This window comes from Jaculus jaculus, chromosome 5 (assembly GCF_020740685.1).
Source record: "Jaculus jaculus isolate mJacJac1 chromosome 5, mJacJac1.mat.Y.cur, whole genome shotgun sequence".
Classification (NCBI taxonomy): domain Eukaryota; kingdom Metazoa; phylum Chordata; class Mammalia; order Rodentia; family Dipodidae; genus Jaculus; species Jaculus jaculus.
This window is the reverse complement of record NC_059106.1, coordinates 55,703,045-55,718,887: the sequence shown is the minus strand read 5'-3', so window position 1 is coordinate 55,718,887 and position 15,843 is coordinate 55,703,045. Positions and strand designations below refer to the sequence as shown.

Below are 15,843 nucleotides of genomic sequence, written 5' to 3'. Positions count from 1 at the left end.
TTTTTTGTCTGTGGCGCTCAAAGTAGAACTGGGTGAGGATAAGGGGAAATATATATTCTAGAAATGTGTAAACATAGAGGGATTTCTCTTCATTTTTGGAGAATGAAGAATTATGTAGACAAAGATGGGAGGCTAGGACAAGCAAACGTGAGAGGAGAGAGAAAAGAGAAAGCGGTCTACAAAGAAGCAATGGTGGATGGGGAGAGGTACTGGCGGGGAGTGGGCCCTACTGACCTAGCATTTGACACCTCCAAATTTGCTGCTTTGTAAGAGCTGAACAAGGGCTCCATCTGGTGGCTGACTTGGAGTTTCAGACTTGGCATTTAGTGTTTCCTCCAGCCCCTTTGAGTTGTTTATCTTTCTCATAGGATTCCCTCAAAAGTGGTTGCTTTTCTCTCACAGCTCAGGCTGTTCCTTCCCTCCTTTCTCCTAGCTTGAGCCTGATCGTACCAGATGACATCAACAGGGTGCTCTCACTGTTACTGTCATCTACTGTGTCCCTGCCCTCAACTTCTCAGTGACTTTATTCTGTCACTGTTTGCAGCATTATTCCTGATATTTTGTGGCACTATTTGTTTAAACTTTTTTATTTTATTTGTTTGAGGGAGAAAGAGAAAGAGGGAGGCAAGCAGGCAAAGAATGGGCCTTCAGCTGCTGCAAACCAATGCCAGACATGTGCTCCACATCTGGCTTATGTGGGTCCTGGGGAATTGAACCTGGGTCGTTTGGCTTTACAGGCAAGTGCCTTAACTTCTAAGCCATCTCTCCAGCCCTTGTGGCACTATTTTTAAAGGATGGTGGTGCTGGAGATGGAACCCTGAGCTTCACACATGCTGTACCTCCTCAATCCCAATTCAAGTTGCTTTCTGTACACTGGCTATCCTTGTGACACCTTCGTCTCAATATTTCTCTCCCAGTTAGGTCCACTTCACACCACTGACTGCTCCTTTATGCTCACATGTTCTTTGTGAGGCTTCCACAGTACGTGCTCCCAGTTTCCCATCAGCCCTAGTTACTCTTCATCTCCAGAGTGAAAGCACTGGGGCTCCGACCTTTGACTTCTTGCTAGCTCTGTGCACTCAGTTTCTTGGCAAACCCATGCAGATCATAAACCATCTGTCTCTGTTGATTCAGAACTGCACATTCTGTATGCGTGACTTCTTCACTGTCCGTCTAGATGGCTGGCGTGGCCCTCATAAATCCTGTGTCCTGAACTGAACTTCCCCTCAGCAGATCTATCTGCGCTGAACCACACTGCACGGAGCACAGTACCATCCTTCCTCAGATTCAGACCAGCAACCGTGGAGTCATCCATTGCATGCAGTCCAAGACCCGGCATGGGCTCCACCTTCGCACGGCACCTGCCCACCATTCCCCACCACCTGCACTGCCAGGCCACAGCTGTCCTTTGCCCGATTCCTGCGGAGCAGCCTGTTTGGTCTCGCAGCTCCCACTCTTGTCCTCAGTGCTCTCTTATCACAGCACTTGTGTGGATCCTTGTCTTGTTTCTTAGGTATCTAATTGTTCTCACGCAAATCTGTAGTTTATACTGGGACTTGCTCTTAATCTTGTATACTTTACGGCTTTCTACAAAGGTCTAGTGAGCGACATGCGTCCGTCACTCTGCAGTTACAACACGCTAAACCCTCTGTGCTCCGTCTGCTACCCTGCCCTTCCCTGTCCTCGTCCCGTATTCTGTCTTCTTTAAAGTCACAGTTAGGATGATGCAATATTTAGCCTTTTCAGACCAACTTCCACTAAGTTTTAAAATACCTTTCAACTTTATGTTTTCCTAACTTGGTAACTTATTTCATTTTAGTGCTGAGTAACATTCCATTGCCTAAATATACAGTTTATCCTGTACCCACTGTAGGTTAGCTTTGTTGCCTCAAAGCTTCAGCAGTTTTAAATAAAGCTACTATAAATATTTACATGCAGGCTTTTGTGTGAACATAAGTTTTCAGTTCATTTGGGTAAAAAACAAGTAGCTTAGCTGGTGGATCATATGGTTAAGAATATGTTTACTTGTCTTGGAAAGTGGCTGTCAGCATTTTTCATTCCCACTGGCACTGACTAAGAGTTCTTGTTCTGCACACTCCATGATATGAGTGGTATGTATTTTTGGCCATTTTTAAGGCATAAAGTTTTTTATTGTATCTTTGTGTATGTGCACATGCATGCAGATATGTGAGTACAGGGAATGCATACATGTATGGGGAGGTCATAGGACAACTGTGGGTGTCAGTCCTTACCTTCTACCCCATTTGCGGCAGGTTAGCTGCTGTATTTTCCAGGCTAGCTGGCCTGAAGCATTTGGGGATTCTCTTTTCCTTCCATCTAGCCATGGGAGTGCTGGGATTACAAATGCCCATGCCACCATGTCTGCCTGTATGTTGGTGATAGAGATCTAAACTTATGTCCCATACTTGAGCAACATTCAACTCTCCTTAAAAAAAAAAAAAAAAAAAAAAACAGGACTGGAGCGATGGCTTAGTGGTTAAGCGCTTGCCCGTGAAGCCTAAGGACCCCAGTTCGAGGCTCGATTCCCCAGGACCCACATTAGCCAGATACAGAGGGGGCTCACGCGTTGAGTTTGTTTGTAGTGGCTGGGGCCCCTGGCACGCCCATTTCTTCTCTCGCTAGCTGTCTGCCTCTTTCTCTGTCGCTCTCAAGTAAATAAAAATTAAAGTTAAAAAAAAAAAGCCTGGCATGCTGGCGCACACCTTTAATCTCAGCACTTAGGAGGCAGAGGTAGGAGGATTGCTGTGAGTTCAAGGCCACCCTGAGAATTCAGAATAAATTCCAAGTTAGCCTGGGCTAGAATGAGACCCTATCTCGAAAACAAACAAACAAACAAAAAAACTAGAGGGCTGGAGAGATTGCTTAGGGGTTGCTTTCTTGCGAAGCCTAAAGACCCTAATAAAGTTTTCAGGTCCCACATAAGCCAGATGCACATGGTGACGTGTGTGGAGTTCGTTGGCAGTAGCTAGAGGTCCTGGAGTACCCATTTTTTTTCTCTGTCTCTAATAAATAAAATTAAAAACTAAAACAAAAAATAGTCTCTCTACCTCAGGCTGGTCTTCAACTCATGACCATCCTCCTGCTTCAGCTTCCTGAGTGCTAGGATTACAGATGTGAGCTACTATGCCCAACTTCTTATACTCTTATTTTAAATCATGTTGCTAAATAGCTTCTCATGTGCCTATTTGCCACCTATCTATATTCTTTGGTGGTCTGTTCAAGTTTTTAAATTGTATATGAACTCCAGTTGCATGCACCACTTTGTGCAACTTGCTTTATGCGGGTACTGAGGAATCGAATCCAGACCATTAGGCTTTGCAAGCAAGTTCTTTTAACCACTGAGCCATCTCTCCCAGCCTCAAGTTATAGTTTTCTTTTTGTGTCTAAAGGATTATTTGTTGTATATTTTGGATAGCAGCCTTTTGTAAAATATTTTCTAAAATATTTTTTCTTTAGTGTATAGCTTCTATTCCACATCCACATGTTTCTGTTCTTAATCATTTGACAATCCCTGCATGCCTCCCCCCCCCCCCCAGGTAGGGTCTTGCTGTAGTTTAGGCTGATCTGGAATTCACTATGTAGTCTCAGAGCGTCCCCGAACTCACAGCAATCCTCTTACCTCTGTCTATTGAGTGCTGGGATTAAAGGTGTGTGACAAACCTGGAACTCACTTTGTAGCCCAGACTAGCCTTCCTCTCAGGCATTCATCCCGCCTCAGCCTCCCAAGTGCTGGTATTAAAGGCATGTGCCACCACTCTTGGGTAGGTCTTTCACACAGTTCAGGTAGTCAGTTATTCCTTTCATGGGTGCATTTGAGGTATAGTGTTGGAGATCATCACCATATCTAAGATCCTCTAGGTTTTCCTCCTAGAGTATTTTCTTTTTATTATTATTGATTTGCTTGGATGGAGAGAGAGAGAGAAAGAGAGAGAGAGAGAGTGAGCAAGCGAGCGCAGAAGTGAGCAAGCATGTCAGGGCCTCTTTATGCTACAACATACGCCAGTTGCATGCACCACTTTGTGCATCTGGCTTTGAACACTGAGGAATTGAACTTTGGCTTCCAGGCTTTGCAAACAAGTAGCTTCAACTGCTGAGCAATTGCCCAGAGCAACCCTCCTATAGCATTGTCTAGGAGTGCAAATTCCAACATCATTGATAGAAAAGGGTATCTTTGCTTCACTTTACTTCTTTTGCCCTTTTATCAAAGCTCAGTGGGTGATACTTAATATAGGTGTGTCCCAGGCTCTGTTCTTTCTCTGATGTGGGCTCTTGATTATACTAGGTTTGTGTAGTAAATTGTGAGTTGGGTAGCATTCTACAATATTCAGTATTCAATATTCTGTTGAGTTTTTGGGTCTTTTCCTTCTCCCTGTAAATTTTGGGATCAGTTTTTCACTGTTCATAAAATAGTTTGTTGGAGTTTGATTGAAGTTATGTTGAGTTTAAGGAATTGTCATGTATTTTTAATTTTAAATTACACTTATTCATTGCTGGTACATTGGAAAGTGATGGAATATTTTTGCTTTTTTGTTAGCTTTTCTTCTTTAAGATAGTCTCACTCTAGCCCAAGCTGACGTGGAACTCTCTAGTCCAAGGCTGGCTTTGAACTCATAGCAATCCTCCTACCTCTGACTCCCAAATGCTAAGATTAAAGGCATGTACCACAACAAAGATGATTGATTTTCCCAAATTATCTGTATATTTTTTCAATCATTTATTGGTCCAAGGCAGCCTTTTGTTCATTCTTTTGGATTTTCTACACATGCCATTTTCTTGTTGAATTTTATCATGTGGGCTTCTAATACAGCATTGAAAAGGAATGGTGACAGAGGACATCCTTGCTTTGTTTCCACTGTCAGCATGAAGGCTTTGAGCTTCTTACCATTATGATCTAGGAGCTGTAGGGTCTTGTAGCTACTCCCATCCCCCTTTATTCCCAGATTGCTAAAAGTTGTTTTTTTTTTAAAATTTTTGTCAGATGCATTTTCTTCATCTCTTAATACTGGTTTTGTTTTTGAAGTTTTTCTTCTTTAACCTATTGGCGCGATGAATTACATTAATTGATTTTCCAAAGTTGAACCAGCCTTGCATTCCTGGTGGATAAATCCCAATTGAATGCACTATTTATTTTTTAATGCATTGTTAGATCTCATATGTTAGTATTTTTAAATTTTAATTAATTAACTAATTAATTAATTTAATTACTTATTTTGGTTTTTCGAGGTAGGGTCTTACTGGAATTCACTATGTAGTCATAGTCTGACCTTGAACTTGAGGCAGTCTTCCTACCTCTTCCTCCCAAGTGCTAGGATTAAAGGCGTGCGCCACCATGCCCTGCTAGTATTTTGTTAAAGGCCTTTAGATGCATCTATGCTTATGAGTTGCTGGTCTCTAGCTGTGTTTTCTTGCAATGTCTTTGGATTTATTGTTAGAGTAATGCTTGCCCCATAGAATAAGTTAGGAAGTATTCTCAGTCCTTCAAGTTTTTCTTCTTTTTGGTAGTAGCCATTAATGAGCCCATATAAGCTGGTTGATTCATTCTGTTTTAAGAAGTTGTTAGTTAGGGCTGGGAAGATGGCTTAGTGAGTGAAGTGCTGAAGACCCATATTTGTATTTTATAGCTATTTGCTTTAAATATTTTATTTACTTACACCGAGAGGGTAGGGGAGGAGGGCCTCCAGCCTGTACAAATGAATTCCAGATGCTTGCATCACTTTGTGCATCTGGCTTTACATGGGTCCTGGGGAATTATACCCAGGCTGTTAGGCTTTCTTTGCAGGCAAGTGTCTTAACTATCTTAATCAATCTCCTGCCCTTTGATAGCTAGTTAATTGGGCTCTGTTGGCTTAATGACTTATCTAGAAAGGTTAATGACACTCTTGAGATTATGCAAGTGGCAAGTTACCTTTTTTATTTAGCATAATTAATGAAGAGATGCTCTGAGAATTTTTCTTGGCCTCTGCCATGAGAATTGGGGAACCTGCATCTTTTTTCCTGTGCTTTGTTTCATTATTCCTCTTCATCAGGAATGTAAGGACCAGCTCAATGCTGCCACCCCTTTATATTTTGCAGATTTATTCAAGTTCATCCAACAAATTAGAGATTTGTTGTTGGCACAAAGACTGCAGATAGAAATTCTGTTAAGAACTAATGTGGAGATCTTTGAATGGTGACATGCCTTCTGCTTTCCTTCTATAGACTGGTCATGGTCTCCAATTGCCAAAGAATGTTGTGGATGCCGAGAGAAAGGTAACCTGTTCTCACCCTCTCCAGTGCCTTTGGATGCCTCTAGCAACCGTCCTTGGCTGCCAGTAGTCATGGCTGAGCTCACAAGCTACAAGGATGCTGCCTCTAGCCGCCACCTGCGGTTCAAGTTGCAGAGCCTGAGCCGCCGCCTTGATGAGTTGGAGGAAGCCACAAAAAACCTACAGAAAGCTGAGGATGAACTCCTGGATCTCCAAGACAAGGTGATCCAGGCAGAGGGGAGTAACTCCAGCATGCTGGCTGAGATTGAAGTGCTGCGCCAGCGGGTGCTGAAGATTGAAGGTAAAGATGAGGAGATCAAGAGAGCTGAAGACCTGTGCCATCAGATGAAGGAGAAGCTGGTAGAGGAGGAAAACCTTACCCGGGAGCTGAAAGCTGAGATTGAGCGGCTTCAGAAACGAATGGCTGAGGTGGAGAAGCTTGAGGAAGCCTTGAGCAGGAGCAAGAATGATTGTACCCAGCTTTGTTTGAGCCTCAATGAAGAGAGAAACCTGACCAAGAAGATCTCCTCTGAGCTGGAAATGCTCAGAGTCAAAGTAAAAGAACTGGAATCTTCTGAGGACCGCCTGGATAAGACTGAGCAGAGTTTAGTGTCAGAGTTGGAAAAGCTGAAATCATTAACTCTGAGTTTTGTAAATGAAAGGAAATACTTGAATGAAAAGGAGAAAGAAAATGAGAAACTGATAAAAGAGCTCACTCAAAAGCTGGAGCAGAACAAGAAAATGAACCGAGATTACACAAGGAATGCTTCCAATCTTCTGGAGCGGAATGACCTGCGGATTGAAGACGGTGTCTCTACCGCACTGCCATCCAAAGAGTCAAGAAGAAAGGGTACTCTGGACTACCTCAAGCAGGTAGAGAACGAGTCAAGGAACAAGTCAGAGAATGAAAAGAACCGGAACCAGGAGGACAACAAGGTCAAGGACCTTAACCAGGAGATTGAGAGGCTTAAGTCTCAGATCAAGCATTTTGAGTCATTAGAAGAAGACCTTAAGAAAATGAGAGCCAAAAATAATGACCTTCAGGATAATTACCTGAGTGAGCAAAATAAGAACAGAATCTTAGCTAGCCAGTTGGAAGAAGTAAAGCTACAAATCAAAAAACAGAAAGAGTTAGAGAATGGGGAAGTGGAAGGGGAAGACACTTTCCTGCCCAGCAAAGGTAGGCACGAGAGGACTAAGCTGAGAGGCCCCGGGGCTGAGGCCCCTGTGTCCAAGCACCTGGCCCGGGAGCAGTCTCCTCAGCACAAGCGGGAAAGGCTCCGCAGGGAGTTTGCTGTCAACCATGAAAACTATCCTGCGGGCAGCAAGCAGGCTTCCTCTCCCTGTTTCACCAACAGGAGGGCAGCCAAAGCTTCCAACATGGCAGCAGGTACAGACAATGGGCCTCAGGAAACCAAGAGAACAGAAGACCGATTTGCACCTGGATCCTCTCAGAGCGAAGGGAAGAGGGCCAGGGAACAGCCATCAGTGCTCAGCCGGTACCCTCCAGCTGCGCAGGAGCACACTAAAGTTTGGAAGGGAACTCCTAAGCCAGGCGCCGACAGTGTTGTAAAGGGGAGAATGGAGAAGACAACTCGAACATATAGTGACTCAACCCATGTATCTATTCCCAATGACACGTTGGGCAAAGGTGACAAGACTTCTGATACCTCCTCTGAGGTCCACTTTGGCAAGAAGGGACAGATGCCTGGCAACGGAAGTCAGATAACTCAGGCTGCAGATTCTGGTTGTCCTAAGGCTGTTGGATCGCTGTCCTCATCTCAGAGAGCCTCCTCAGAAGGGCTTTCTAAGGGTAAAAAGACTGCCAATGGCTTGGAGGCTGATGCCAGTTTTCCAAATTCTAAGGCCCCTATTTTATCCAAATATCCTTATAGTTCCAGAAGCCAAGAGAACATCCTTCAGGGCTTTTCAACCACCAGTAAAGAAGTTGTTGATCAGCCTGTAGCGGTTGTGATGGAAGACAGCAGTCAGCATGAAGCCCTGAGGTGTCGAGTCATCAAACCCAGTGGCAGAGAAAAGCCAGACTCGGATGATGACTTGGACATTGCGTCTCTTGTTACGGCCAAGTTGGTGAACACAACCATCACCCCAGAGCCTGAGCCCAAACTACCACCAAACTCTAGAGAAAAGGCCAAATCTCGAGGAGGACCTAAAACCTCCCTGTTTGAAAATGATAAAAATGCTGGGATAGAAAACGAACCTGTGAGACCTAGTAGAGCCTCCCCCAATGCTGTGGAGTTGTCAGATACCAATGGTGCGGGGGCAAAAAACCAAAGGCCCTTTAGCCCCAGAGAGGCCTTACGGTCTAGAGCTGTCATCAAGCCTGTTATCATTGATAAAGATGTGAAAAAAATCATGGGAGGATCTGGAACTGAGGTTGTACTGGAGAAACAGAAAGCTACCTCTAAACCAGCACCAAACAAAGTAACCAGCAGCATCACTATTTATCCCTCTGACAGCAGTGGCCCTAGAGCCATCTCTGGTGAGGTCCTGAAGGAGAGGCACACGTCCACCAGCAACATCCAGGTGGGGCCACCAGAGCTCACACCAGTTAGCAACCATGTCAACTCCCCCTTTGAGCTCTCTATTCATAAACATGACATTACCTTGCAGCTCACAGAAGCTGAAAGAACGGGAGACGGGTCCCCAAAGAACAGGCCAGAGACAGTGGTCTCTCGGAGCAGCATTCTAATCAAGCCTTCAGATTCTGTGGAGAGAACTAGCCATGCTCCTTCAGCGGAGACAATCAGGTGGAAAAGCCATAGTGCCCCTTCAGAGGTGGGCTCTTCAGATGCCAGACACGTCACCGTGCGGAATGCCTGGAAGAGCAAGCGAGACTTGAAGTCTTCAGAAGACCCCCTGACTCGAACGGGAAGAAACGCAGAAGCAACTAATGCCTACACTCAGAGATCTTCCACAGACTTCTCAGAACTTGAGCAGCCCAGGTTCGGCCTCTCTGAGCACGGCATTCGGAAGGCAGGCAGTTCAGGGGATGCTCCTGAGCTCTTCTCCAGAAGGACCCAAAGTAGCCTCACTGTGTCAGAGGTGCTTACCCGAAGGAGTCGGGCAGGAGATGCCATTGTGGCTGCATCCTGGAACCACTCAGCAGGCATGGTAGGTTCCTTCTTTCCTCAACTTTCTTCCCTTTGCCCTGAAATGTGCCACCCAGAATTCGGGGGACTTCTGGCAAAACAAGAGTGGAACTGTTGAAATATGTGGGCTTGGTAGAGAGCAGCTCTAAAGCTCACCTGGAAGCAGCTGGCTGGCAGGAAGCTCTGGGTGCCAGTAGGAAGCACAGGGCTGGCCAGAACAAGTTCTACCTGTTCTGCTGCCTCTGTGGGCTGCTGGCTTACAGAGCCTCGGCTGACCCTGGGCCTGTTATAGGCTTTATACGAAAGTATCCCTTTCTTTTATCCCAGCTAGATGTGTGGCCCATTGTATTATCTGTCTGGGAGCAAGGCTGGTTAGTGTGGCCCATTATAGATGAATCCAGAACTGACTTATTTTGAGAATTAAAGTGTAAGAACAGTGTCTAGACAATAGGCCCCAGGTGTATCTTGAATCCAGAACCCATGACATTCAAAAGGAGTCTTGCCCCTAGACACATCTGTTTCAAAAAGGTGACAGGACTGGGGAAATGTCTCATGTATGCACAAATACATGAGGACTGGAGTTGGATCGCCAATACAGAGATACTAAGTTGAGTAAGGCCTGTAATCCCAGTGTTTGAGACGTCTGGGCCAAGATGGCTATTGAGAGATTCTGTCTCAGTCAAAAAGGCACCTGATGTCTAGAACTGACTTAAATATGCCACCCCCAACACATTCAACCACATGCATACGAACACAAAGACACACACATTCCCCCCCAAAACAACAGGTGTTGGTGGGTTAGCTGTCAGTTTTCACAGGGATTTAACACCTACCCAACACATCTCATTCAGTCCCTCCAATAGTCCTGTGGGCAGATAATTTTCAGATAGGAAAACTGAAGCTGCAGGTAACAGGTCAGGTGCCTTACTCAAGTCAGTGAACTTACCCAGTGAACTTTTAAAGAGCTAAAGAAATCCAAGATTCCTGTCTTTCTTAGCATATATTCATTATTCTTAGACCTGCTTTAGCTTGGGAAGACAAGGAACATTGAGAAGGTGGAAGTCCAGGGCTACAGTTAAGCCTTCAAAAACTTAACAGGGGCAGAGAGTGTAAAGGGGAAAGCATGTGAGCTTTTTGGCAGTTCACAGGTGGAGAGTAAAGTGTCTAACCTTTTCAGCATGTGCCTGCCCTCCTAAGGAAGGAGCTGCACTGCCGTTCAGGGGTACCCCCATGCCCCTGTTCCAGGCTCTGACCTGTGGCAGGCTTCAGCCATAATCCTCTTGGTTTTCTCCTGTCATTAGCTGATTTTCAAGGAAATCTGTTTAGTGCATGCATGTGTGCACACAATCTTGTGTGTATGGGTCACATGCACTTGCATGTGCATTGCATGTGTGGCCAGAAGTTGGTATCCAGTGTTTTTCTCAGTTGTTGCCTGTTTTTTTTTTTTTTTTTTTAAGACCTGAAGCCTGTTGATTAGGCCAGTTAGCCAGCAAGCCCTGGGGATCCTCTTATTTGCTTTTCTGGTTGTTGACTGGGTACTGGGATTACAAGTGTGTGCCATGATGGGTGCTGGGGATCCAAACTCAGCATGGCAAGCACTTTACCAGCTGAGCTGTTGCCAGACCTTTCAAGTTTTACATTGGTCTGTGCTCCAGCAGAAGCATCTTTGCAGTTAGGCTGTAGTCTTGCCCGCCTGTGCCAGGTTAGGGGACTTTTAGGGCTTGCTGGTATGGGAGGGGAGGGTGCCTCATGTCCTTACTGGGCTGTCTTTGCAGCTCACTTGTCTCACTTTTGTCACGTCCTGGCACAGGAAGAAGGGGAGGACTGCACACTTGGCGTCTGCAAGCAACTGCACAACTCGCAGGAGCAGCCTGAACTGCCCGGGAAGCAGAGGCTGCCAGACCCTGGGCGAGTCCCAGCAGAGGACCAACTGCGGCCAGCCAGGCCTTGTGCTGAGGAAAACTGAGCCAGCTGGGTGAAGTCTGCTGTGTCTCCTCCACTCCTGCTTCTCAGCTCCTCCATCTTACGCCCTGTGAAGGATCCAAGACCAGCCAACCAGTCTGGACACAAGGCCTTGGCTGGGAGGCTGCAAAGAGCCAGGCTTTGGCTTGGGTAATTTCTGCCAGTAGTCAAACAGGATCAGAGACTATAAACTGGACAATCACCCAGACCTAGTTTTCCCTGATGCATGAGTCCTTTCTCCTTGTCCCCAAGGTAGCATGGACCACTCTGACCCCCCAACAGGAAGATACAGAAATCCCCCACCACATAGCAGTATCCAAAAGCTCGCCTCTGCTCCCTGGCAGGTTATTTCTGTATCAAAGAGCAGCCCCTTTGCTATAATTAATGACCTGATTTGTCTCATCACATTCCATAGGCTCCTTGTTTGTCCAGAGGGCCCCAAGGACCCACTGAGATTTACCAGTTCCATCTAGGGGCTTCCATCCCTTCTCTTAAGAGTATTTTTCTTCAGATTTTGGAAGCCAAAATTGGGTCTGTGCTGCACCCCAGAGACGGTAGGACTGCTCTTAGGTTACAGCTTCTCTGACCTGGCTCCCTGGCTAACAAGTTTCCTGGGGCCCACAGCACTATACCCAGTGGAATGTCACCATCCCTCCCCCACTCTAGCTCCTTGTTCCCATCTTCTAAGCCTCATGCATCTCCTTCTCTGGGCACCAATAATGCTGCTGGCGTCATCACCTCTGCTCACTCCTGTGGTTGGAGACTTCAGCTGACTTCATTGTTCCCATTTTGGGAACATCCCCAGACTGAACTGGGCCCTGACCCAGCATACTCTGCCTTCTAGGAAGTGCTCAGCAAGGGGGAAAGCAGACAGGAAGAAGTGAGTTCCCTTTAGTCACTCCACAAGCAATAGCTCCATGAAAGGCATGGACTGAGAATGCTCCCTCCCATTCCTCCTTCACCCCCGCCCCCATGGAGGAGGCCTTGCACTTTACCATGCTGATGCACGTTCCTGCAAGAGTAGGCCCCTGATTTCTGCAAGTAAACTATCATTTCAGTATCACTGGAGGAAAGCTGATACCTGCCGTTTGAAGGCCTCAGATTTATACAATCCAATGTGCATTAAACCCTCTAGGAAGCCACATAAATCAACAGGTTCATCTCCCTGTACTAACCACAAGGGGAAGTTGAGATGTATATTCTTGGCACTGCTTTTTCTGCAGCATTCTTCCAATTCAAAGAAGGGATTCTCCACGGCTACCTATGTGAAGTGAGCAGGTCCCTTCACAAGTGAGAAAGCATTAGACCAGAAGTTCGGTAAGCTGCTGCCCCAACCCCATGGCTTTGTTCCTTCCTTGATGTGATCTTGGTGAGTCATTGTCTTTTTCCCTGTCTGGAAAGTGCGTTCTCTGAAAGCAGTGATCTTCAACAGCTTGAAATCCTGTATTCCAAACGTGCTTTCACCACCCAGTGAGGACAGCTTCTTGCTTTTGGAAGGTGTGGTCCACAAGGTTTGGGGAGCATCTTACCTACTTACTTCCTTTCTTCAGTTTGTCTTTCTGGGTTTTATGCTTTCTCATCTCATGTTTCTCAGAGGTTCCTCAAGGCCTTGGTTTCCCATCTGAGGTTAAGGATTGGATTGTCTCTGAGGCTTGGGCAGTACCAGCTTTGTCCAGGGCTACCCTTATCTCTGGACCGTGTGTGGGCTAGGTGCTGGCTGTAAGCACAAGGCCGGGGGACTGCTTCTGTGCCTGTCCTGCGAAGCTCCCAGTGACAGGGAAGACTCAGGACTTCCTCAGGACTGTGAACAGTCTTCCTACCCCTGCTAGGCACACGTGCACTGGCGCCCATCCACCTTGTCTGCATTTCACTCAGCCATCTTGTCAAGGTGTGGTGAGATTTGTCTTTCAGGGACAGGAATGTGTTGCTCATCTTCTGTTCTCTGCAGTTCTGCTAATCTCTGGGCATTGCCATGTGGTTTGCCTCCACATCCCAACTGTAGGACACTGTTCAAGACCTCTCCTGCTGCTGCTTCTGGGTCACTGGCCAAAAACTAGTCCCTCGAGGCTACAACCTATCATTTAGAACCTCCCTGCCATTCTCCTGCCCCAGCTGGCAGCCCTGAGAGTTCAAAGGAAATCAACCCTGTGGTGGTCGACAGAGGGTATAGGAGACAGGTCTGTGGCTCTTCTCTGCTCATGGAAAGAGAAGGGCACCAAACCATGCCACAAAAGATTTTGCCAATAATTTTCATCTTTGGGTATAGAGCCCTGGATTCTGGTGCTGTAACTCCTGGTGCCAAAGTCTGGATCTTTCCACGTTTTAGTAGCACCAACAGCTGGTGCTACTCAAAATGTGGCTGCCATTTTGAAATCTGAGTGCAATAGCATTTGATTGTAACAATTATTTCAAGATGTTTTTTCTTTAATCTGCACACTTTGTAGAACCCGCCGTAAGATAGATTTAATTTTAAATGTCCTCAGCATTACAGAAAATAACATTTATACTAGTAGCAAGTAAAGGCCAGAGGGCTCAGTTCCTCTGGGCTTCAAATGGCTGGCTAAGCTAGCTCAATTCCAAAGTTGGAGGACACATTTCTGGGAAACCACCAAGGTGTGACCATTTGAACCCAGGCCTTGTCATTAGGAATGCTAGAGAAAGCCTGCAAATAGAGGGGAGACCTAGTAGTTGAAAAGTTGTCTAATCAAGCCAAATATTTCCAGTGTCCCAGCCAACAAACCCACTTTCATGACAAGTGCTTCTCTTCTGCAGCCTGGCTCTATTTAAATTAACCACCAGGTGTGCTGGCAGGAGGGCTCAGAATGAAGTGAGAGCTGCTGGCTCCGAGGAAGCAGAGCTGGCTAAATCCGGGAGCTGGTCTCTCCCCTCACTGTCAGCACTGGTACTGAGAAGCGTGGTGGATGAAGCAGCTGTGGCAGGTGGGGATGAGTAGCAGTCAAACGATGCAGTGCGTGGAGCCAAGGCTTGCACATCCATCATCTTCCTAGGTGGTGGGGGTGGTGTTTCTAGCATGTTCTTAAGCTTGTCCTGGGGCAGTTTTAGTGGTTCAGGTTAAGTGGGTCACTGCCAAGTGCTACCATTTCTCTGACAAGCCTGCTTTGGAAGAGCTGCTTTTGGGGGACTATCTTGGAATACCCCAGGCGGGGAACAGGGCTCTCCTTGTTGCCTCAGCCACGATCACAGGAAAGGGTCCTGTTTTCCTGCTGCTTCACAGCTCAGAACATGTACTGAATGGAATGTATTTTTAAGAGAATAAAAGTCTATTTTTTGTATTTTAAAGATGGGGGCTAGGAAGACAGAAAGCCCTTAGATTTATGCATGATAGGCTCCCTTGGGGGCACCTGCTCTGTGGGTCCACACTTATGCAGCAGGCCCTGTGGCCCCCGTTCCTTGGAGTCGAGGTGCGGCAGCTTCTACGTTCCTGCTCCAAGCACGGGACCGCAGAGGCCTCTGGGAATCAGGGCACAGCCATGAGTAGTGGCTCGGGCAGGGCTCCTTGGGTGCATGTGTATAGTTGAAGCTGCCTGTCTGCATGTATCCTTTGGCTCTAATGCTCTCTGTTGGCTCTGCAGCACAGTATGTAACCAATAAAGCTCCCTCATTTCCATATGCTCCTTGGAGTCACTGATGCCAATTTTGTTTTCATTTCTGAGTACAGCAATATATTATCTGCACTGGTGCTGGTGGATGGAAAAAGACCCATCGTAAGTGAACCACAGCTGTTTCTTTGCTACAGCTTGTTTTCCAGCTTGTCATTACTGAAAATCATAATCTTTCTCTTATGATACAGGCATCTTAACAATAAAATAAAATCAAAAATAAAAACACAGCCTGCTAGACCAGATAACCTTACCGAGCTCCCCCAGGTAGCAATATTAGTGGCAGAGTTGGGGCTCAGATCTAGGGTATCCTTCACAGCCCAGGATATTCCAGTGGTGTTTCTCACCTTTCCACCTGCTATTTTAGTAACTTCTTTCTCTGCTGCCATCACTTGAGACTAGGAGAAAAGCCCAGCCTCATCTTCAAACCCTCAACCTCATTATGATGTTCAATAAAACTTCATTCAAAGGTAGGTGTGGTGGTGGTGCAGGCTTCAGTCACAGTACGATCTGGAGTTTAAGGCTAAGTCTGGGCTACAAAACAACAAAGATTGTCAAGGACAACCTCTTAAACACAAGTTAAACCTGATCTCCAGAAGGATACTACATACCCGCACCTGTTCTGATAGGAGTCCTCGGGAAGAAACTGTTTCTTTCATTTATAGGGCACAGGGAACGCTGTAGATACTGTGTTAAGGATTTGTGAGGTGGGAACTAGCATCAAGTGGGATTTAAATGCAAGCACAAGTCAGCCTTACAGAAGAACAAGCTCGACTATAGGATCTACCTTGTCAAGATAGACTGGCACTCCGCTGGAAGGGCAGACAGGTTTCTTCCTCCTTGGGATTTCCCCAATGAATGTAGTCTCCAAACCCATCTAGT

General features: G+C 46.2%; 1 protein-coding gene across 2 annotated transcripts in view; it reads left to right on the top strand.

Annotated features, from left to right (window-relative positions):
• Luzp1 (leucine zipper protein 1) overlaps positions 1-14,971 on the top strand; it is a 117,632-nt gene extending 102,661 nt beyond the window's left edge. For both annotated transcript variants that reach the window (XM_045149972.1, XM_045149971.1), the window contains 2 exons: positions 6,220-9,401; positions 11,190-14,971. In XM_045149972.1, the coding sequence (XP_045005907.1) occupies positions 6,339-9,401; positions 11,190-11,345 (3,219 nt within the window). In that variant the 5' untranslated portion in view covers positions 6,220-6,338 and the 3' untranslated portion in view covers positions 11,346-14,971. The remainder of the gene's footprint in view (positions 1-6,219; positions 9,402-11,189) is intronic.
• Positions 14,972-15,843: the final 872 nt, after the last annotated feature.